This window comes from Tachypleus tridentatus, chromosome 1 (assembly GCF_004210375.1).
Source record: "Tachypleus tridentatus isolate NWPU-2018 chromosome 1, ASM421037v1, whole genome shotgun sequence".
Taxonomy (NCBI): domain Eukaryota; kingdom Metazoa; phylum Arthropoda; class Merostomata; order Xiphosura; family Limulidae; genus Tachypleus; species Tachypleus tridentatus.
This window is the reverse complement of record NC_134825.1, coordinates 82,676,860-82,701,086: the sequence shown is the minus strand read 5'-3', so window position 1 is coordinate 82,701,086 and position 24,227 is coordinate 82,676,860. Positions and strand designations below refer to the sequence as shown.

The following is a 24,227-nucleotide window of genomic DNA, read 5'->3' as shown; positions in this document are numbered from 1 at the left end:
ACTAATGTCCTAACTGCAAGTTGGCATGCTGTCTTGTCCAAGTAATATGGTAATAGCTGTATATTCTTCTTAATATTGGTTTGAAGGTAGTCTTTGTTGCAAAATAACCTCGTTTGGTCAGTCTCCTACTCACTGTTCTTCCGGATACCTTGGAATGGATATGTTCGTGTCATTCTTGTCATAAAGTGTAACGAAACTTCTTCCAACCTTGACGTGTTAACCTAATCTAAATACGGTCATCTCGAGCAGTAGTTTTTCGACGTCTTACAGTAAACTTTTCTGGAACAACGTTTTCTGTAGTCCGATGACGATTCAGGATTCTGGATATAGTATACTGGGGATACCCTACTATTCCGGCAATGTCTGTTTGCTTCATAACATCTTTGGACAGTCGAACAATTTGACGCCCTGTAACTTATGACTATAAGCACACCCTTTTATACGACACAGGCGAGTATGCGTGCTTTGATAAAAAAAATGCTCAAAACAACTTATACTGACTAAAATAACATGTAAATCTGATGATACGCTACTTTCTCTGTTATTACACAGGTATTTACTCAATGACTACTCCATGCATGTAAATAATATCACCAACACTGAACAGTATGCATATATTTTGGCCCAGACTGTATATATTTACGGACGATATATGATAAATATCCTAAGATTTTTCTTAATATTAAAATCCAAAATTCTAATATAAATAATGTTATTTGATAAATTATAACATGACAATATTTGTGTTATTATGTAACAAGAAAAATATTGTAATATTACTAAAATTATTATAAACCATAACTTTTAATGTACGACATAATTGTTTAAAAAGACTCGGTAATCTAATACTGTTGTTGTTATTTAATAAGACACAATAATGCATTGTTGCATAGCACAGTTACACATTCTCCTGAAAAAAAGTAAAATCCTTAAGTTAATGAAGTAATAGCCTAATTAAGAAAACGTTATAAAGACATCTGATGTCAAACGTTCTTTTCATCAGGAGCTTCCTTCCATGCTTCGCTGACTTGGATGTTCTCCATCATAGCATTAGGCTTTTGTACTGCATATAAACAACATTTCAAATACTTTCGCTCTAACAGGTCCAATTCAGTTGACCAATTCTGCTATTAAGCAAAACGCCTCCTTTGTGACACACAAATTTGAAATGATGATTTTACACACCTCTGCTTTTAAAATCGAAATGAAATAATTAAAAGCAAAGTGGCAAAAAACAGCTATTGCTAAACGTAATTTTCATCAGATGTTTAGGCATAATACCAAAGCTGTTCCATTGTTATGTGACAATATTTGAACAACCACACCATTATTATTATTAAGGATGGTCTTGAACACTTCTGAAAACAAAAGTTACATAAAGTGTTATTAAACAGCAACACTCGCGAGATTACTATAGCTTTACACTCTCACGGTAGTTAATAATGTTACAACAAAGATGCACTATGTTTAATCTATTCTAGCACCTGCAGAACGGTCGGATTTTTTTATATTTCCTTGGCTGTTCATTCACTGCTTACCAAGTCCCTTTTGTTAGCTGTAAAAAATGAAAAACTAAATACCTCACATGCATAGCTATATGTGTGAGCGTCTGTGTAAACTCAGCACCTCCACGTTAAAAATTTATAAAATTAACTCTCGTTTAAGTTATTAAGAAAAACAGCATACAACGTTAAATAAAAGCAATGTCTAAATATTAATTTCTTGTCTCTACTGATCTACACTATTATTTTATAGAGCTTTATTACAATTACTTATCATGACCAAACAAAAGCATGGATAACCACATTAACCATACACATACATTATTATGAGAGGAATTAAAACTGCAGACACTTTTTGAGTGCATATATTTTACTTTTTTTATATTACACGTATCCTTATCAAAATAAATAAAAAGAACAAACCATTGGAAGCCAAGGTATTTTATTACGAAGGCTAAGTGTTTATTCATGAAAACATAATTTTCAGAAAATGATTTCTGTATGAGTGAACCGGCAATGAAGAGAAGGGACACTGCTGTCTCTCGAACTAGTTCATAATTTGTGTACAAAGAAAATAAAGTTTTTATTTTTTATGGAATCTTTTAAATTTTAGTGTAGGGAAAGTAACATATAAGTCGTTTTCTTACTTTCTCGTTTATTAATTCCGATAGAAAATAAAAGTTAAAATTTTGGTAGAAAAAACGTGAATGTGTGAATAAAATTCACTAACGGTACAAAATATATTAAAGGTGAATTTTCAACAAATTTAATAATTGCCTTAGAACTGTACTTTGGTTAGGTATAATTCCTGTGTGGTTGCCATATTTTTAAACACTTTAGTGTTTGAGTAAAACATGAAACAAAATATGCGGGTCCTCGAACTCAAGTTCCTTTCGGTCGTTCGGCTGTTTCCGTGACGTTTTACAACTATGACGTAATAGTTGCCAAACATGCTTCGTTGCCCGCCGACCATTTTGTTCCTTTCAGTGCTGGTGTTTTATATAAATCTATCGATGCTTTTTTCAGATTACATACTTTATGAGACTATATTTTGTCTTGATATTGCTACTTTATGTTTGTTTTATGATAACGCGGTTTACTGTGTTGCTTATGTTTGTAAAAACAGTTCGACATCGAGCAAAAGCTTCTTTTCGTTTCCGTGCAAGAAAAAGGAATCGGCAAGGTGGCGATGGTCGGTGCGTATGGTCAATAGGAAGAACTGGATTCCTTCACACCATGCAAAGCTTTGTTTTGGATTCCGTGGGTTTCAAGCCAGGCAGGTTGAGACTGAAAAACTATCGCAGTAGACAGAATCGTCCCCACCATCTATCCTCGTGTAGAGCTGAGGACTGATCTCAGCCTGCAGCGTACAGGTTCCACCTCTGATGCCGTGATGCCATCACGAAAAGAACAAACTTAAAGGTATGTGTGCAGTATAAAGCGATAAATAATAACTAGTATAATATAATAATTTAAATAGTACAAGTTTTTGAATAATGTAACCAGACATACGAATTTCACATTCATGAGCGTGTTTTGCATTTGTGGCACCTGAAAATAAATGAAACCTTGATTTCCTAGTCTAGACAGTGGACAAATCTATCCCAAATAGAGTATATTCCAAGTTTAAAAGCTGGTAGATCATTCTGCAGATGTTTTTGTATCCTTTTTACATATGGAAAAGTTTGAAGAATACCATTTTTCATATTTAACATTTCAAGATAAATTGAAATAAGACTATGTCTTGAACATGTTGAAGTAATCAAGTACATGTTATGTATTTAAAAAAAATTATAGACTTGTAAACAATCAAATATAAACTCCATAACATATTTCCATAACTCATCATAATAAAATTAATCTTAACACAGTACTTTGACATTGTCATATTAAATGTAAATCTCATAAACCTCATAAAGCATGTTGTTTTAATGTTTCTACGGAAAAAAGGATGAAGATAAGTACATGAGTACTTATAAATCGACGCCACCCCAGGAGAGAACAAAAAACTACGATAAAGATTATATTAACTAAGTATCAATTTAGATACTTAGTTCTTCAGTATCACTCACAGTTCCGCTACTCTCGCTCGTGGAACTGTCCTCATTACTAGAACTTGTCAGATCTGTGTCAAAAGTAACTGTTCTTGGTTCGTTCAGAGTATGTTCGAATTGATATGGCGCTACTCGACACTGTTCAGAACACAAAGTCAAAACAGACTCCGCCTCTGTTTCTCCGTATGCACTGGCCATGTTTATTTACATTCAACGCGCTAGCGTTGGCGGTTTGTTTGGCAACTATTACGTCACAGTACTTTTCCTAGTGGCAAACGTAAAACCTAAAACATTCGGATTGCCGCTAGGAAAGGGCTCTTTCTGCATCAAGTTCTATGTTTCATTTATTAGCACATATGTTTTATAAAAAATGTGAAGCTGCAAAATTAATCAGTATGAGTAGTTCTACTGATTGCAAAGCTTTCTTTTTTCTGTAAAATTCACCTTTAAGAAAAGACTCACTGCTAATATTCAATGTCACAAATTACCTGTAAATTGAGTTCCAAACGAAAGTCTTCGGCCCACAAATGATATTGACCTCCCAAACAAGACACCCTGGTGAGGAAATCGAGAATTTCTTTGCAATTGGGTGTGGAAAAGGTGAAGTCGTGCCTAGTTAATCCAGCCCAGTACTTCAACAGTTGGAGAACGGAACGCTGGTCAGGGGGAAGGTCCTCTGCATCTTCAAACTGGGGACTTTCTGCACTTCGATTAGCATTAACTATCAAATGATAATGACATAATAACTTCATGAAAAGTTGACTCTACATGATATCTAGGCTTAACACAACTATGATCGAAACTTTATTAAGCATCATCAGAACTAATCAGTTTAATCGTAACCTAAGCACAATCACAAATCTTACCACTCCATCAGATTATCACACTAACAAAGTTACGGATAATTATAACAGCATAATAACTTAGAACATAACTAAAAAAATAACGAATTAAAAAGAGCGAAAATAATTTAGATTACAAAATTTAAAGCCAATAGGATTAGATATTTTAGCAACAGGAATATTAAAAATACACTCGCCGTTACGGTCACAGTGTTCAGCTTTTATAGATGAAAAACGTGCATGAGTACTTATGTTAACATCATTACGAGAAGCATTTGAGACATTTTAAGTCATTTTACACTATTTTTATATGCTTGAAGGGCAAATTGTAATTTTATAAAATTTCATGTGTGATATGCATACATATAGTATGCAGAAAAAATAAGCGTAGTTAAAGAATACATAAGAAAAGTTACATAATGATGCTTGACCATGAAAGGAAAGATACAGTCCAGACGATATTGTTTACATTATCTATAAATCGACGCAACCCCAGGAGAGAAAAAAAAAAAACTACGATAAAAGATTATATTAACTTGGACAGAATTTCCATAAAAGTGGTCAGTCGAAACTTTGATGTGAAGAAGACGAGAAAAGATACAGATAAAGGTGCTGACGATTTACTGTCGTCTTCGACCATAACAAATTTCTGAAGTATTTTTGTTTTTGGTTCCGAGAATTACGATAAGTTTGCAAGAATCATTGAATTAAGTGTTAGATGTATTTAAGGGTTACATTTCGTAAGTCGTACGAATATTAAAGAAATCTATTAAAAACCCATGTTTTTGGACTAAATCTAAAAGTTAATCTCCTGACTCAAGTGACAAAAGTATCTAACGTTTCCTGTTCATTCCTTATGTAAGTAACTATTGCTAGCTGTCTCTTACAATAGAGCAACGTATTTAGAACTTGTATATATGATAAACTAACTGAGCTATATTTGACCAAATTTCATTCAGTGTATTAACCGATAGCTTACTGATAGTGTTAAGTAATTTAATGAACATTATAGAAAGTTTAACTGAATAATAGTCACCTACTTTAATTAAAGATTTTAATAGTGTTGGTAGCAACATGTTACAAGATACCTTCGGTGATATCGATGTAATCGATTATCTTAATTTACTGTATTAAAGTTTGTGGTATTCTAATTGTAAACTTCCTCAAGCTAGTGACTTGTGTACTCCATTCGCGACTCTATACCTAAATTTAAAATAAATCTATTTGCCAACATCAAACAACTAACCTATTCGGCATCCTGATAAGGCCACAAAGCAAGAAAAACAACAGGATTCGGTATCTTAAGATTTAAAGAACTGTTATACCTATAAGGAAGAATTCTTAGAACTTATAAGTTAAAGTAGAGAAATATGTCTGACAATACATAATATACACTATATTTGTTATATCCAGTCACGATGAGACCTGTCACTCTAACATTGAGCATATCAAACCGAACGGAATACAAGAAACGCAGTAGCAGTTAAGAGGCAATTTTTATGTTAAGTTGTATGAACAACAACTGTGACGGTATGAACTACATTAAGATGATGAGTGTAATTTTCATTGTTTTTGTTTTTTTACAACTGAGTTAAAAATCAAAAATAGAGTAAGGTTTAATGACACCCCGTTACTGACTTTTAACATCTGATTATTTATCATTATTATTTTATTTTTACTTCAACTAATTTTATTCTTCCTTCAGAAGAACTGGCGATCCAGCAAATTAGTCCTTATTGTTCTAGGAGCAGATCAAATGAAAACTGTATTACTAAATACGAAATTATGACCTAAAGTAAATATGAATATATAACAATATACAAATCACGCTATATCTGCTACGTCCAGTGTCAAGCGAAGCTTTTCGTCCAAAATCAGTGCTCATCAGATTGGTTGCAATACGATGGATACTGGGAATGGTTGACAGTATTTATAACACCAAACTGCATGAACAATAACTGTTAAATGTGAACTGGATTAAGTTAACGTAGTACAATTTTATATGCTACAAATCGGAAATGGGGTGAGAATTACTGACGAAACATCACTTGATTATTTTAAAATCAATTATTTACTTGAACATTATAATAGTTATAAAGATAAACACCAATAAGATAAGAAACATAACACCTGCATAAACATGAATCTTAACAGTTTAAAATAGCAGCTTATTTGATTAGCACTAAACTGCTTTAATCAATAATGTTAATATTATATGATGTAACACGACAAATGTTTACTTGGTTATACTATTTTCGCTTTTTATTGAGAAATTAGAGTTATTGGTATTAGTTGCCGAAAAAAACCATTTGATACAATGCGTTATATTTTCAAAAAAGAAAAACGAAATAATCGTGCTTATAAATTAGCCTTTGTTACTTAGTATGTGGAGAATGCTGAGATTCAAGAGCAGTCAATTTATACTAAATTATTTATTTTAACAAACGCATACTTTTTCTATAATACAAAGTTACAGATTGAGCTGACATCGAGTGTCGAAAACAATTTATTAATGTTATAAATCTCCAGACTAATCGATAAGCCACAGAGAGGCCACGTAAAATTATTAAGTATTTATATCAAATAAAATTTTAATTGGGAGAAATCGCATCCATGGTTTTCGCAGGAGGAGGGGATCAACCACACACAAAATTATCTTTGAAATAAGAAGTTATTAAAAACAAATAGGTTCTGATAAAGTACACTAGGTGTTAAGGAAAGAAAGATTACACTTTTATATTCTTAATTTTTGTTGTTGTTGCTTTCCCGATATTTATAATACGTATTGTCGATCTCTCGTATCTTTTGAAAGAAAGTGAGTTTAATGACACTTAAACCGGGAAATATATTGTTAAAACTTTCTTTGTTTGTTTGTCTTGTCTAAGCAAAATACTTTGTAACAAAAGCAACAGTTGGTTATTATTTGTTCTTTAATTATATCTATAACTAAAGTACCCTGTTTTAGGAACAAGTATTTGGGAAAACAAATATCGCTAAATAAATAAGCTATCTAATTAAGACTGGGAACTGAACCTCAAAAAAAAGGAACAAAACAAGATAGGAATATTCTTTGATAGATTGTTTATTCAGAGTATTCATGATGAAACTTTGTAGAATGGACAGCAACTGCCTGTTGTGGAGACACAAGAGTAGAGGACGACGTTTCAAAAGTCTTCCTCAAAAGTTTCGTCAAGATAGGGATAGAAGTGGACATGCCACTTGACCAGACTAAGCAGACTAAGCCCTAACCATCTGGCCATGCCAGGCCTATCTCGACTTTACTTCGAGAATAAAATACATTACTGGATTCCCTACTTTGTCAATCGACAACTTGGTGTTTTAATAGAATCTCAGCTTTTATCAATATATTTTTCATTTAGTTAACTTTGAAATACTACTTTTTCCGACGTGACTGTTTTACAACAAAGCAATATTTTATGACTGTACATTCTGGTTCTCTTTGGTTTTGCAAGTGAGGAAGCTGGTAATTTAGGGGTTTTATTATACATATAAAGTCGAGACAGCCTGGCATGGCGAGGTAGTTAGAGTGCTCGCTTCGTAATCTGAGGGTTGCGAGTTCGAATCGCCGTTAAACCAAATATATTCACCCTTGGTGATGGTATTATAATGTGATGGTGAATCCCACTCTTCATTAATAAAAGAGTTGGTGGTGATGACTTGCTACCTTCTGTCTAGTCTTACATTGTTAGTATAGAGACAGCTAGCACGGATAGCCAGCCCTCTTGTAGCTTTGCACACAATTAAAAACGCCAATAAACAAAAGTCTAGACGGCTTAGTATGCTATGTGATGACTAACCAGACCAAATGATGTTTCCACTTTCGTCCCTGTCTTGTTTATTCTTTTTTTCAAGTTCAGTAGCCAGACTTACGTGTCGTTTTTATTTAGCGATAAATGTTTTCCTAATATTGTTTATTTTTTATAAGATGGTGTACGTGAGTTACTAGGTTATAGAGTGTATTCTAAATCTTTATAAATTTTGAACAGAATAATAATAAAATATATAGTCAAAGATTGTGAATATTGTTTTATTCTATCAAATTATGATAAAATTATAGTTACTGCTAGAACTAAGTAGATGACAAGTGTGTTGAAGAAAGATGGTGATGAACGAAAACAAGAAATGTCAATTTTGGATGTTCGCCAATTTTTGAATATTCATAGCTGAAAAGCGACATATACACCAGGTATAGAGTGACTATGCCAGGTAGCTATCCACATCTAGCGTATCATGACTTGCAGATAATAAAATTCAAATTACTTTTGTTTTGCTTTTAATACGAACGTCTGTGCCATACCTACCCAGGGAGTACTAGCATACTCTTCAATAAACAAATTATAATACATTTTAAACGTAAGGAATATATTCGTGATTTTAAAATCTTATACGCAAATACAACTTCTAATCAACTTTCTGTAGAACTTGAACATTTAGCGTGATTTAGCTTGAAATACACATATATATAGTTCAAAAACACTTTGCTACTGACTTGTGTGTTGTAACTAACATAAATAAAAATGGTGAAAAATTATACTTCAAGTTCCCATAGTTGTAATAGTTGTTGTCACGTAAGTTTCTAACATAAACAACTCTCGTATTATTATCACCCTGAGTAGTCCTGGTACTGACTACAAGGCCTAGTAAACACTACATATAGCAGATATTGTGTGGTTGGCATGTTATACACTTTTTCTTACTTTCAGTCAGAAGTTATTAATAATAATTATTAAGAAAAACGAATTTTCATAGAGTTTAAACCGAAAACAGATATTATAATCATGTAGTATCTAAAGGTTCACTTTCAACTCCAAAGTATAGATACACAAGTTATATAAATATATCAATAAAAAAATAAATTAGAGAGACAATTTAACCTGTTTTAAGAACGGCGAGTCTTTTTAAAGTCCCCATGTTTTTTAATGGTGGACTAGTATATGATGTTTTACTGAAATAAAACCAATTAAAAACAATATAAGAATTTGCTTTGTCTTTTAACACAATAGAGTCTTGAGTTTTGTTTGGTTTGTTTTGAATTTCATGCAAAGCTACACGAGGGCTATCTGCGCTGGAGCCTTGAGAAACCTCTTCTTGCTTGAATAGAAATGACCATTTAAAAAATGGTAAACTGACACACACAGAAATAAAGTATATATATTTATATTTATGGCAAAGCCACTAAAGCAAAAAAGCAAAACCCTACCATTCATCAACAACACTAAGGGGTCAACTCTTACTCTTATAACGTACCCACAGCAGAGAATATTTTGTAATATGTAACATATTCGATAAAGAAAATTTAACTAGAAATGATTCACCTAGAGTTTGGAAACTTGGACTTCTTCGTTTATAATTTACGGGACAAGAACTGCTCATAGTAGCACTACGAATCAAAGGTCCTGACAAGTGGATTGTGCCAGTGTCAAAGGTCACTCGGGGTACAGAACGGGAACGGGGACGGCAAAAAATGAGATTGGAAGGTTTCAGGTACATCACTCCAAGTGGTAGAATCGGACGGCTGAAATAAAACGAGATTCTAGTTGAAGTATATGCAGTTGTAGTACCGTATTCATATTATTTTGGAACAATTACTTAGGAGTTCTCGAGTCCATACTTCATAGTTTTTTAGTTTCAATATACAACACTGATTAAAACATTGATGGTGGATAAAACTACCTACCTTTAGACAAAGCTTATCAATAAATTACTTTTGATATAAGTTTTAAGAGAATACTTTGAAGCACCTTATAAATTAATTCAGTTAGGTTAATTTTTTGGTTATAAATATGGTATCTTAATACATATATGAAAAAATATTAGACAAAAATGAAATAAGGAAAACAATGTCAAGAAAAGAAGAAAATGTAACAAGATTTCATGACTTAGAAGTAAAAACAGGCATCCTCAAGAGGACGGCTCTGTAATCTGCAGGGTTTAAGGCATTAACATAGAAATGAGAAACATATATTGTATTTGAATACAAAAAAAAAAAAATCAGTTACCTGAGAGAAGTCTTTCTGTCTCTGTAATTATTGTTTTTATTTCAATGTTGTTATAATTAATTCTAAAATCACAAGCAACCACGTCTTTAAAAAACAAAAACAATTCCTAGATTTTGTGGTTGTGAGGATGTGTCGGTTCCATGAAAGTTTTTAAAAATGATCAAAATATTTTATTTAACAATCAATACTCTTATGTCTTGTGTACTTTTCTTGTTTCTATTCTTTCTGTAGCAATTGCGTTAAATTTCGATCCTAACTTTTACAATTCAACACCGTTGTTCGACTGGAATTGTTCTTAACCATAAAATTAAAACATCAGTTTTGTAATAGAATGGTTCGCACGTACTGTGATTCATTAATGAGAACTCTTATGCTTGTATTTAATGTTTTTATGCATCACTTACTTAATAGTACAATAATGGGTTCTATCTTGAAAAAGCTATTGTATTAAAATTGTTTTCTTATAATAATAAAAAGGACTTTAAATTATATTGAGGAATTTGATTGTTCACTATATGCTAATGGCAATTTTTATCATTTTCAACTCTTTTGAGTAAATTAACCAGATTCTAATTCCTTATAAACAAGTATATATGCATGTTTGGTTTACTGTTACCTGTTGAAAACAATCTGGATTATCCATTCAAACAGACAAATTGTTGTCACATTTCATTACAAACCGACATTCTTTGGAATTTATACACAATTTAACAGTTTTATCAGGAACATTTAAAGTGAATCTAGTACAAAGTTTGCTCAACAGAGACTTTAAAAGCAATTACAAAATTGAACTATTTTATGTAGAAGTGAAGAGTATAGAGAATATTTTACAACAGGATAATTACCCTTTGTCTCTCTTCATTAACACTACTGTCCCATTCATTATACTCCTAGGGATGATGACGTTAAGAAACGATAAGAATGTTCATTTTTCCTCACAATTGGAATACAAAGAAAAATTACACAGGCTTCAGGTGGTTATATTGTCTTGAAATGTTTACATGTGCTAGAGTAGTTTCTGAATGTTGAATCCGAAAATATTATCCATCTTTCTCCATCACATACAAATTTTTGACAAAACCATATGTACTTTTACATAAGCGAATCATTTTCACTGAATTCGAGTCTCGTTTTGTTATGTTTAAAATGTTGACAGCCATTGGTTATAGATTTCTCTAGACTAATCTCGAGGTGAGTCTTATCGCTCATTCCAGAACTCAAACACAGCAATCATAATAATAATAAATATTTATTTTGGTAATCAAAATAAGATATTTTTCTTCACGATTTTTAAACAAACTTTACATGATAAAAAACAAATGGGTATAATTTTCGAAGTCTGCGGTGCTGAATTATGGAAAATCCGTTTTTAGAACCAAAACAACGTTTATGAAGTTCACGTTCGCAGGCCTGAGTTATTAATCTACATGTCAAGACCTGACCTTACAATAAAGATTTATATATTTTAACCCAATAGTAACAGCAGAAAGTTTTTGTACTAAAAACTGCTTTACTAAGAGATAAAAGAAAAACTTCTTGAGAATATAAGATGAAAACTCAGTTTTTATAAACATTGAACAAAAGTTTTTTAAAGCATCTCAGCTTTATTCCTGTATTTTCAAAATCTCGTTTCAATCCTATCTTTCATAACTACGACACAATAGAACTTCTGAATTGCCTAAAATATAAATATATTTTACATTGAGCTCTTATAAATCCCTGTTTCATGAATGCTATTACAAACGTTTTTAGGGTATAAGGTATAATCCTTTCTTCTTGTAATAAGTTAGATAACTAGTTCCTAGACATAAGAACTCTGCAGCGTCTCTTTTAAGTTTTCCTTTCTCATTATTAGAATATTCTTAAAACTAGCTTCAGAAAGTTACTTCAGTGGTGCTTAGAAATAAGGAGAGATAGCTACTCCCGATAGCTCTAGGAAATCACTGTTTCCCAAACAGTGTAAAAACAACTTTTAAAAAATACGACATAGTAACTTTTTTTATGATAAAAGTACAGATAACAACTATCTAGATCTCAAGGAAATCCCTGTTTACTGAACAGTGTAAAAAACTACTTCTTAAGTTCTACAACAAATTAACTTATTCTTATGATACAATAAGTACAGACAGCTACTATCCAGATCTCTAGGTAACCCCTGTTTCCTAAAAAGTGTACAAAAGAACTTCTTAAGGACTACGACATACTGTTTTTTTCTTATAATATAATAAGTACAGATAAGCTACTCTCTAGACCTCCAACAATCCCTGTTTCCAGAATTGTGTACAAGCAGAATTTAAAAGTAACAAAACAACAACTCCTTGCTCTCAAAATAAATGCATATGACAATCTAAGTTTAAAACACAAGTTTTAATTGTTTATATAACAATATTTTATATACCTCAGGCCAATATATTTTTCTTTTTCATTTAATTTAAATTAGTGAACACAGAATATTTTTTTACGGTTTCATTGCAGTTTATATTTTTATAACAAAATAAAACTTCATCCCCTAATTTAACAATCTGTCGGTCCTCTCACCTTTGTTTTCAAGTCCGGTAGATTTTGCAGTTCACGCTGAAACGCCATAATATCCGCTTCGCTTGTGTTAATGCTTCCACTCTGAGGCGTAATCACATGAGTCAGATTGCTTGGCGTCTTTCCCCTTCTTTTTCTCAAACTAGAAAAATGAAAACTTCGTTTCGGTTGGGAGGGGGAAGTGAGAGGGGTGGTAGGTGTAGCTCCTGGACCTGAGATGAGTATAGGCTCCTTGTCGAGTACAGCGAAGTCGTGACTATGATTAGCTTTGTGACTCATAGTAATCCGCAACGAAGTGATTGGTTGAGATGTTTGTATAACTAATCTGGTCTCTAGGGAACTATTCCCCAAGTCACGTTTTCTGACATCGATTTCCGAAAGTGTTGTTGGAGAGGGGGGACAGGTAATAGTTAGGTTTACTTTTCGCCTGGATCTCAGCCCTTCTTGGTTTCCTCCAGAACTCCGTGGTCTACTGATTTTCACACTACAGGACTCTGCCAAGGGCGTACTGCCTCTGTGTGAAGTCAATGACAACCGTTTAAGATCTATCCCCCCTGTTAGTCGGTGCTGAAGTAATCTGAAGATAATAATAGGATCAACAACTGCAGGAAGACATGTTAAGATTAACTGAATCATGGTCATCTTACTCCCTGTATGATTCTCTTTGTTGTTGGTGTGATGAGCTGGTAGATAGAGAAAACTAGAGTGAAACTTACATTCTGAACTTAAAATATCATATAACTAGAATATCATATATAATTACAAAAAAACAACCAGAATGTTTATGTAATCATGACTTGAATTACAAAATACATGTTACTTTCAAGTGTTGTTGTTGTTTTTGAATTAAGCACAAAGCAATACAATGGGGTATCGAAATCCGGTTTTTAGCGTTATAAGTCCGCAGACATACTGCTGTGCCACTGGAAGTGAGCTTTCGAGTGTTAAGTATTGAATCAGATAACAATAGGTTTAATTATCAGAATCTCTAACCCAACAATGCATAACAGTCTTCCCATTATATTATTATTAGTAGCACTATAAAAAAACACTTTAAAAAAATAATTAAACTGCAATAAGCCGACAAAACCAGAGTAACATAAATATGTATATTATTAAATAACTATGTATATTTAATTTATTGGCATTAAACATAATTGACCGAGTTAGAAAATTCTAAGAAACTTACTTTCAGTTTCTGGGGATGTTCGATTCTCTTCCGAACTCGTACGGATATTGCTCTGAATAACGAATAACTGGTGTTATGTATGTTATAACATATTCTATATCTAAAACAAGCTACTCAAAACAGTACTAATTATGGTATCTTTGTAACTGTTAGGTGATTGACTTTGTGCTTTTATTTATCACTTTTTCTTTTACTCAAATTTAAGATACAAATTTGAACTAACGTAGAAATTATCAAAAATTATATCATTTCTCTTTAGAGAGAAAATAATAAGTATATTTCAACTGTAGACCAAAATAATTCGTTAAAATCAGTGTTTCTCAACCATTTTCTGAGTTCTGCAAATTCTTTCGATACGATCAAAGATCTCGCGGATTAAGTCCAACTCGAGTACTGTCTCTGCAAGAACCTGGTTGGTTTTGTCTGTTTAAGAGTTTTCTGGCAAAGCTTTATAAATGGATATTTTTGCATAACTGTCCTTAGTTTTGAAGTGATAGACTAAAGTGATGTCAGCTCGTCTAAGAGCACCAACCATGACGCTGGGGTTATTCTCAGGTGATCGGTGTTATGGTACATCCATGGGCCCAAAGTGCGGAGTGTGTTTTTGAAACAACAGAAAACAAACCATAACACCTCATATTCACAGACCGAACAAACTAATCATCAGACCACGCCTTCCAAGGCGTTTTCCAAAGTTCTTTGTTGCCCACTATGATTCTAAACAATATTTTTTGCATGCAAAGTTTTAAAAAAATATTTGCAAGTAAGTTTATAACATTTTATCACGACTATTAGTGTAATTTAAAGACATTAAGAATTTTGAAGTTTTAAAAATATAATGTTAAATTTACTATTATTATGCAGATAAAAAATTTCTTATTTTCTTTGTGTGACTTTATAACTGAGAAAGCAGTAAAATAATATAACGTTTAGCACATCTTTCTTAATATTTCAGTGCGAATGAAACTATACATGTAAAAGTGATTGAAATGTTTGATTTCATAAAGCGTAAAACACTCGTTTGGTTGTTTCGTAATAAATCTATATAAATAATACGCTTGTGTCTGTCTGTCCGGAACTTCCCCCGTAAATTTCTCAATCAAACGCTACAAATCTCATATCCTTAGTAAGGTCTGTGTCAAAGGAATCCATACATAATGTGTTGTTTTTTTTCAGAATTATCTTACTACTCGTTTTTGCTTCGTTGAGTGTTTAGTACAACGAGTACGCGTCGATGGCACAACGTCTTTCTCATCACGTGACGACTGGCTTTAATTTCAACTTTAGTTTTATTTTATTTGCCAAGTATTTTACATTAAAAAACAAACGATTAATCAGCATGTAGTTTCCTTACAAATATTATATTATGCTGAATACAATTGCTATAGACATTTTCGAGTTATTTGAGTCTAAAATACGCAAGCGATGTTCGTTTAAAATCATATACTTAACATTTCGTGACACGCATTCAGACGTTCCTGCATACCTAGCTAAGTTTGCCTTCATTAACATTTTACATTTACTTGATTGGGAAATAATTTTGGTTTAGTTTGTTTCATGGATTGTTATAAACACATTTTAGGTACTTTTGTTTTCAGTACGGGTTTTATTATCCATTTTGTTTAGTAAGTTTCTTGGTTTCAACGTATAAAGCTGTATCATACACTGAATGCTCATAACTGTTTCATACTCTGTAAACTGTTATTATTTCCATTATTATACTTTATCGTTTACTTTGCGTGTACTCACGTGTACTTACGTATAAGTAAAGTTACTTACAAATAGTTTTATTAAATAAGATTACGTTTATATGAGTTTGTTTGTCTAACTGCGCAGAATGTTTTTTAATAGACCTGGATTTATCGATCCAACAGACAATGCTTGCAAAAAACATAGTTTAAATGCCGTGCACGAAAATTATAGAATAAGAAAAATTCGAGCAGAGGACATGAAAACTACCATAAATATTTTGTGAGTTGTGGCTAGTATTAAATAATAATATAGTTTTGAGGTACTAAAACGAATAACATTTTATAAAATATTACAGTGTATATTATATATAAAAATTCTTATGAAATGTTCATCTTATATCATTATCCAAACTGAGATATTTCACAAAAAATAACTAATATAAATTGCAAACATATTAATATTGTTATTTATCTATGAAAATTGTTTTTTTAAAGAAGAAAAACTTGTTTGTTTTCGTGTAGATATATCATATGATATTAGAGTATTTCAAAATACTACCTCCATATCTTTTAACATCTGTAATACCAAGTACTCCACAGATGCTCCTAAAAGTTGCCCTTGGGTATCTACTACAGCTGGAAGTGGAAGTGATGTCATGCTGATGTAGGAATCTTCAACTGAGGTCGTTAGCGGTGTTGGTGGTGGCAAAGAATCTTCTATAAAATTAAAACGTATCAAGTCCACCATCAAATATAAATAAAAGGCACGCTACAAAAACAACAAATTGTGGTCACGTTTGGGATTTAAATTGATGCGTTAAAAGCAGACATAAAATCCGGCTATTCTAGATTCCAAAGTGTTAACGAATATGGGATTGTTATCGTAATATCGTAATCCGTAAAGGTGAAATGAGACAAAAAGCCTCCACATATTATGAAAGTAAAATAAAATTGCAACTGCAGAAAAAAATCACTTTAAATTAGCTGCTATATTTTTTAGAACAACTGGCTTGTTGCTTCCATTTAATTATATAACTAAAGTTCAGAGATAATTGAGAAGTATTTATTAAATTCGAATCCGTTTTCATGAAGAAACTAGAATATAAGGTGTGTATATTATACTTTTCAAGGTTAGTTATTATTTCGGTACTCCTGAAAAAAAACACGAATTTTAGACATAATTAAAATCAAAAATAAAATAAGTGACAACACGGAATTCCTGCAATACTGGAAATATATGCTGTATCAGTGGAAGTAAGGAGGAAAAGTAGCAACAATCCGCCATCTATCACCGTTAAAACCTAAACGTAGGTCTCACAAACTGTAATGGTCTATCCCATTATCCGTTGGTAAAAGTGTAGCCCAAGAGTCGGCGGTGGGTGGTGATGACTTCTCTCTAGTCTTACACTGCTAAATTATAAACGACTAGCGTAGATAGTCTCGTGTAGGTTTGCGCGAAATTCAAAAACTATCATTACAACAAAAATAATCTACAAATACCGGTGAGAATATAACGAGCAAATATATGATACATCACCTATCCAACTGAAGCTGTTCGCGAGCCTCACATAACGTATAAATATCTATTTAATTTTAAGGCAGATGTATTAGGTATCTGCACAGTAAACAAATCATATATTAATCACTGAATCTAAGAAATACACTTCACAAGATATTAACAGTAAAATATTTCAAGTATTCTCAATCTAAACTAATAAAGGTTTATTGTCTTCTGTTTTATACATATACTTTTAAGAAGGTTTTTCTTTTTTAAGACCAGCTTCAGAACAGTAGTAGGAGATAGTTGAGTGGTTAGGTGTATACTTAAGTTGAGTGGTTAGGTGTGTACTTAAGTTGAGTGGTTAGGTGTGTACTTAAGTTGAGTGGTTAGGTGTGTACTTAAGCATTGACACGTATGTTTAATTTACTTCCATGTAGCACAGAAGGTATTAAGTCATAATAGATGACGTATTCTTATTTCTGTTTAGTTCCTACTTCCACAGACACAGAATCATTTTATAGCTTTGTAAATTCTAATTTGGCTATTTTCTTACATATACTATCCTGGTTTGGTAACATCCTTATTTTATCTAATCTACTTTTACCTAAGAATCGAATTTCATGTTGTTAATGTTTTATTTTGTATTTATGAATAAATTTCTAAAGTGACCGACTATTCTTTAAGTAATTGAATATTTAAAAATTAATAAAATGTAACGAAAGCCATTACAAGTGGGGGAAATTCTGCAACTTTATAATAAAAAAATATCAATTATATCTGTGGAAATTATTTTAAGAAAGTAATATTTTATTGTCTTAAATAACTCATATAAATATATTTATATAATATTATATTCAGTTCATATTAACAGTATTATCACACCAAAATGTAAACATACCGAATATATCAAAAAGGTAAACTTTATTTCGCAGCCTCTGCTCCTGCCCCAGATAAACAAATATTCTTCCAGCATGGTGCTTCACATATCGAGCGTATTTGGTGCTGTGATTAGTGTAATACCACTCGTCAGAGGGCAGCACTAGTTGAGTCAAGCAATCTGCCGTGTCTGCCTCCAGCAGTGCATTATGATATTTCGATCGCATTGCCAAAGTGGCAACAATTTGTAGAACAAGGCACAGAAGTTGCTGAGTGAAATGAACATATTAAAGAACGTTATTTGTACAAATAAGGAGGAAAAATACCTAAAGCAGTAGTAACAAAATTACTAACATTCTATACTAGTACATCAGTATTTACATCATTATCAAATTTGGGTGTACACGTATTTTCGTGAAAAGCTTCTTGCCAGTAGAAACCACTAACTTTTTGAACGAAGGGTAAAATAATATATGTATACATACACACACTAAGAGAAAAGAGGTTCCTGAATAATATCATATTTAAATTAGATCCTTGTTTAAAATTAAGCACAAAGCTACACAATGAGCTGGCCATCTGTGCTCTGTCCATCACGGGTATCGAAACGCTTTTTAACGATGTGAGTCTGCAGACATACCGCTGTGTAAATGGGGAGCTTAAATTAGATATTCAACGCACAGTCTTAGAATAGGTGACTTGTATTATTACCAATGACATATTTAGAAATTATTAATCAAGTAGAGAAAGTAATTCTTTCTGCAACAAATTTTGTAGTAATCTCGTAATCTCTAATTTTGCTAAAGTTATTCAGGTAACATGTAACTAATCCACTTATTTGCTCATGTTACATCTGATTTCATGGTAAGATAGAGTCAGTCACAGCCGTATCCTAAATTCTGTTAAGTTTTCTCTTTGTTCATTTAAATGATACCTTATATTCATAAAGCTTTAAACATCTAGCTCAAAGGCTCCTTTAGTTCAGGCAGACCAGGCTACGTGTTAACAGCACCTGCCGCTTTGGGCAGCTAGATAGTTTCCATGTAAATAATTTTGTACTATCTACATGGTAAGTTTTATGAAATTTACCCTATGAGTCTGTAAGAACGAAAGCCTTAACAATATACTCACTACACGGACAACTTGTCTACAAAAAGTTCAAATTCCATAGACTACAACTTCACATTGACTTCAAAATGGAAGCGAAAGGGATCCAAAATGTTTTTCAACTTAATCCCTAGTCTGGATGAGTTGGTCACAGCGGTATGTGATAGGCAGAGCACAGGCAGCTTATTGTGTTGCTTTGTGCTTAACTACCAACAAAAACAAACGAACTGGATGAGTTTTTTTTTTTAACTTAAAATAAATATTAACTAACTAATAGCTAGAAATAACACTTGAACGTATATCGTTGTCTGTTACTACTTTAAGTATTTTAATACACAAAATAAGTATAATAAATAAATGCATTACGAGGCTGTTCAAAATATGTGTGTATGTTGAAACCAAAGAAGAGAAATACTACATATAGACTTATTATTACTTATAAGTCTCAAATAATGTTAACACAGATACTTCTTTATTAAGTATCATTCAGGCATTGAAATAAACGAAAATTAAGCATAATTTTATTTTCTGCTTAACAGCTTATGAGTGTATTTGTTGATTGATTTGCTTTTATCAGAATTTTGTGCCAACCTTCAAATATCTGCGCATGGCTGTCCCTAATTTTGAACTAATAGAACTAGTTTGCACGAATTGTGGAGCCATCTGTTCATTAGCACCACCAGCAGCTCTTGGACTACTTTAATTGAATAACGGAACTTGACTGTCGCTCTTATAATCCACCGACGACTCGAAAGTGTGATGCGTAATTTTGGGGCAAGAAGAAGAGAACCATGACCCTTTCCTCGACACGTTAATCATTCAACACTATTAACAGTTGATAGTGTTAAATGAGATTTCTTTATAATAATTTGCTTGTAAGCAATGATTTGTATATCGCAACAATAAAATTGTTTGAATAAATAAATTGTTGTTAGTTTATAACCAAGAGAATGTTTACACATTGATTGTAGCAATGGTACCTGCATCGAATACTAAATAATAATAGTTATAAACTGTCAGTACTGCTATTTACTAATCTATAAGAATGTTCTGGTAATTGTAAATGGGTTAGAGATATAAATATTTGTAAAAATAAAACATTAAGTAAAACACTATCTCTCGGCAAGCAAGTAAATAAGTTTCATATACCCAAGCAGGTTTTTGCCATGAATATGAATTGTGATATTTTCACATGGATGGTTTGGGATATAAATATATCTATAATTATCTCAAAGCAACAGATGCTCTTCACCCCATATGTGTGCACCTATTGTGAAACCGTAGAAATAAAAACTAGGCATCTAAGCAGAATTTTATTGGAGAAAAACATACTTGAGTTGGATTTTTTCCAAGTTGTTGTTGTTCTTAAACTATTGTCAATGAGATAAAATTTCTGGTGCAACAAAACAAAACATTATGATATGTAATGTTACTCTTCATGTAAAGAAGAGCATACAAACCCGTTTTTGAAACTTAACGCTTATTAACCTCAAATAATAATAATGCATAATTTTGTATTAGGTATCTTCTATGCATTTAAATGAAAAATAGTTTTAGTTGAACTACATTTAACAGCCAGAGATAAATTAGCACGCTGTTGATTTGGTTGAAGTTAAGCACAATGGCACATAATAGATTATCTAATTTCTGATCACTATGGTTATTGAAAACCGGATTCTAGGGTGGTAAGTCCGCAGACATACGGCTGTGCCACTGGGAGACCCACTGTTGAAACTTGAAATAATAATAAATATATATATATATATATCAAAATACGGATCATACAACAGAAAAGAAGTGAATAAACTCGTTGTTGAGCGCTCATATTAGCCTCTGATAAACAATATAAACTAGTAAAGTCAAACAAAACACAAAGACTCATTGAATAGTGTTTTACAGTAAAGTTACATACACTGCACTACCGTATGTCAAAACATGTAATGCAGTAAAGTTACAAATGTCATTTTAATCTGTATTGAAAACTGCAAACACGGTCATCACTATGAATATATTTCATTATTTAAAACCATATTATTACGGCGAGTTTAGTGAGAAAACAGTACACTTTGAACAAAGAAAATGTAACTATATACAGTAGAAATTTACAGTAATATACAGTAGTAAAACAACCGTTTTACCAAGATTTATAAACAAACCATCCCTATTGTAATACAATAAAGAATATAATATAGTTTAAAAAGTTTTAGTTAAAGGTACATTATTTTCAAGTTCATAACTATGAATATGTTACCGGATCATGAGTGGAATCTAATGAGGCTATGAGTATCCTTAGATGGCCTTCTTCAACCAGCTTATCTTGTACTTCTTCACTTTGACTCATGTATAGCAACACCCGAGCACTTAGTATCTGAAGGCAATGGTAGCTGCAGTGTCGCCATCTGTTAAATGAATTAATTTTGTGAAACTGCAGAGGTTATGCCATATCATAAATGTTGATGATTTTACCTTAAGTTGACAGAGTTAGATTCACAAGAAGAAAAGAAAAATAATTTTCCTATAATGTCACTAGATTTGGAAACAGCAAATAACATTTCCATTTTCTTTGTCTACTTTTATGTGTATGTGTGTATATATATATATATATAAACATATATGTATGTAAAATTTTACGGCTAACAAGCATAATAAAGAAAAGAAAGACAAAATATGTTGAGACTAATTACAATACAGAAATTATATAAATATATAAATTATATTTCTTATTCCTGTAATCTCAGAACAATATATTTATGGCAGAAAAAGCACGAGATACTTTCAGCTGAACTCTAACCACATTTCTGAGTCACCAATAGAGTGAAGCGAGACTCAATAAAGCAAAGGCGAACTCAGACAAAGTGGAAAGATTAGATTTACTTCTGTAAGTGTTGCACAGAAAATACCAATACTGAGACGAATTACCAATACGTAAACAGGTTGTAACTAAATCAAAAACAAGACTATACCTGTGTAACTCTGGAAAGTTGAATTACATATGATATTTGTAGCAGTAACGATACTTTGTTCAAAAGGCAACCATGAACCTCATGGGAGATCTTTGTGATGGTGTCACATTCTATTAGTGGTTTTATTGAGGGAAAAATGACGTCTCAGTGGAGGTATGTTTAGAAAACAGCTAGAAATGACAAGACGTTTCAAAGGCCTTTAGGAGGTTTCTGTGAGGGAGTCGTATTCTAGCACAGGTTTGATTGGGAGAGAAGCGAGGTGGAGACAAAAGTGTTTTTAGAAAACAGCTATAAGGCGTAAGACATTCCAAAACCCTTTCAAGCTACAATGATGAAAGCATATTTTTGAATTGTATTCAGTTGGTTTAAATATTAAGTCACGTTACTAAAGCCTTTGAGATTATTTCTCATGTATTTATTTTTTTCCAAAGGGATCTTAACGATAGGTTTGTTTTCACAAACATGTTTGTTATATTTCATGAGTCAAATCTACACCACTCGCATTTTTAAAGCTCACATCAGTGTTATGACGACATTGAAAATTATTGAAAATCTAAGAGTTTGGAATTGGATAATTATAGCGATTGTTATAATGTATATTGGTGATTTATTCGCGGGGCGCTTGATGAAATAAAAGGTTCAGAGGAATAAACCTCACACATAATGTAACATCTCCAGTAATCGCTGGCACAACTTCCGAATCTCGTACAACAATTTAAAAGAACTGTAAATGAAAGCTACAACTGGTTTCAAACAATGATGGGTGTTAAATCGAACAAATGGTGATATAACATGAAATTCCTCAGTCAGTTTATTTAAAAATGCAACTGAAACCTACTTATTAGTAACTGTGTCACTTTACAATTATCGTTCATAAGCTTCTTACAAAAAAAGATATTTCTTCTATTATAAAAATGAAAATAATAGGTGTAAAATAGTATCTAAAGAAATTTGAACTACCGAAACCAATGTCTTCAACAATTCGTGTATAGCATAGTATCTAGTTGTCAAAGATATGAATTGACTTTATTTATTTGGTTTACCTATCATCATATATTTTACATAAAATATATACTTGTATAAAAACGCACACCACAATCTTTTACATCTACGTGTTATAACTCTACTATTATCTTTAATTAGTATGTTGCTTTTGAGTTACCATGTTTTTGTATATTAATTAATAATTTTGAGCATACAGTGACTGTTGTCTTCGATACATACTTTCCAAGTAAACTTCGATACATACTTCCCAAGTAAACAGTAATTTCCGTCGATGCCTATTATCCTCAGCACATCACGAATACTTTTGTGTACAACACCTAGCTACTGCACTTATAGCGCATAGTTGTTATTGTTATCTATATCATCTTACCACTGCACTTATAGCACATAGTTGTTATTGTTATCTATATCATCTAACCATTGCACTTATAGCACATCATGGTTACTTTTGTGTAAAACACCTAGCCACTGTACTTATAGCACATCATAGTTAATTTTATCTGCAACACCTAGCTACTGCACTTATAGCATACAGTTGTTATCTAGATCATCTAACCACTGCACTTATAGCACATCATGGTTAATTTTATCTGCAACACCGAGCATTTCAGTCATTCCACGCCAACTCACCTTGAGCTTCCCAGTTCATGTCATAGATTTTCTTGAACAAATTTAAGCAAAAACTTCATTTTAATTTATTCAGCCATACAGAAGCCTAAAGCTGCAATGCATGCCTGTATGAATCACATTGAACTTTCTGCTGAATTTTGTTTCAAGGAAATCTACGACATGAACTGGGAAGCTCAAGGTGAGTTGGCATGGAATGACCCATTTGTAATATCTCGTGTTTTCATCACGTCGCTTTATTAAACCTGAGTTTGTTAAATTTTACTGTTCTTACCGCATACAATATATCACTTCTGAGTTAATTGTGGTTTCTAC

The 24,227-nt window shown here is 32.2% G+C and overlaps 1 protein-coding gene across 1 annotated transcript in view; it reads right to left on the bottom strand.

Annotated features, from left to right (window-relative positions):
- The window catches only part of LOC143232641 (uncharacterized), a 160,390-nt gene that overhangs the window by 82,370 nt on the left and 53,793 nt on the right, over positions 1-24,227 (bottom strand). Inside the window, 8 exon segments of the mRNA XM_076468298.1 lie at positions 4,045-4,277; positions 9,735-9,934; positions 11,250-11,308; positions 12,957-13,636; positions 14,143-14,194; positions 16,393-16,550; positions 18,233-18,479; positions 21,569-21,716. Of these exon segments, the coding sequence (XP_076324413.1) occupies positions 4,045-4,277; positions 9,735-9,934; positions 11,250-11,308; positions 12,957-13,636; positions 14,143-14,194; positions 16,393-16,550; positions 18,233-18,479; positions 21,569-21,716 (1,777 nt within the window).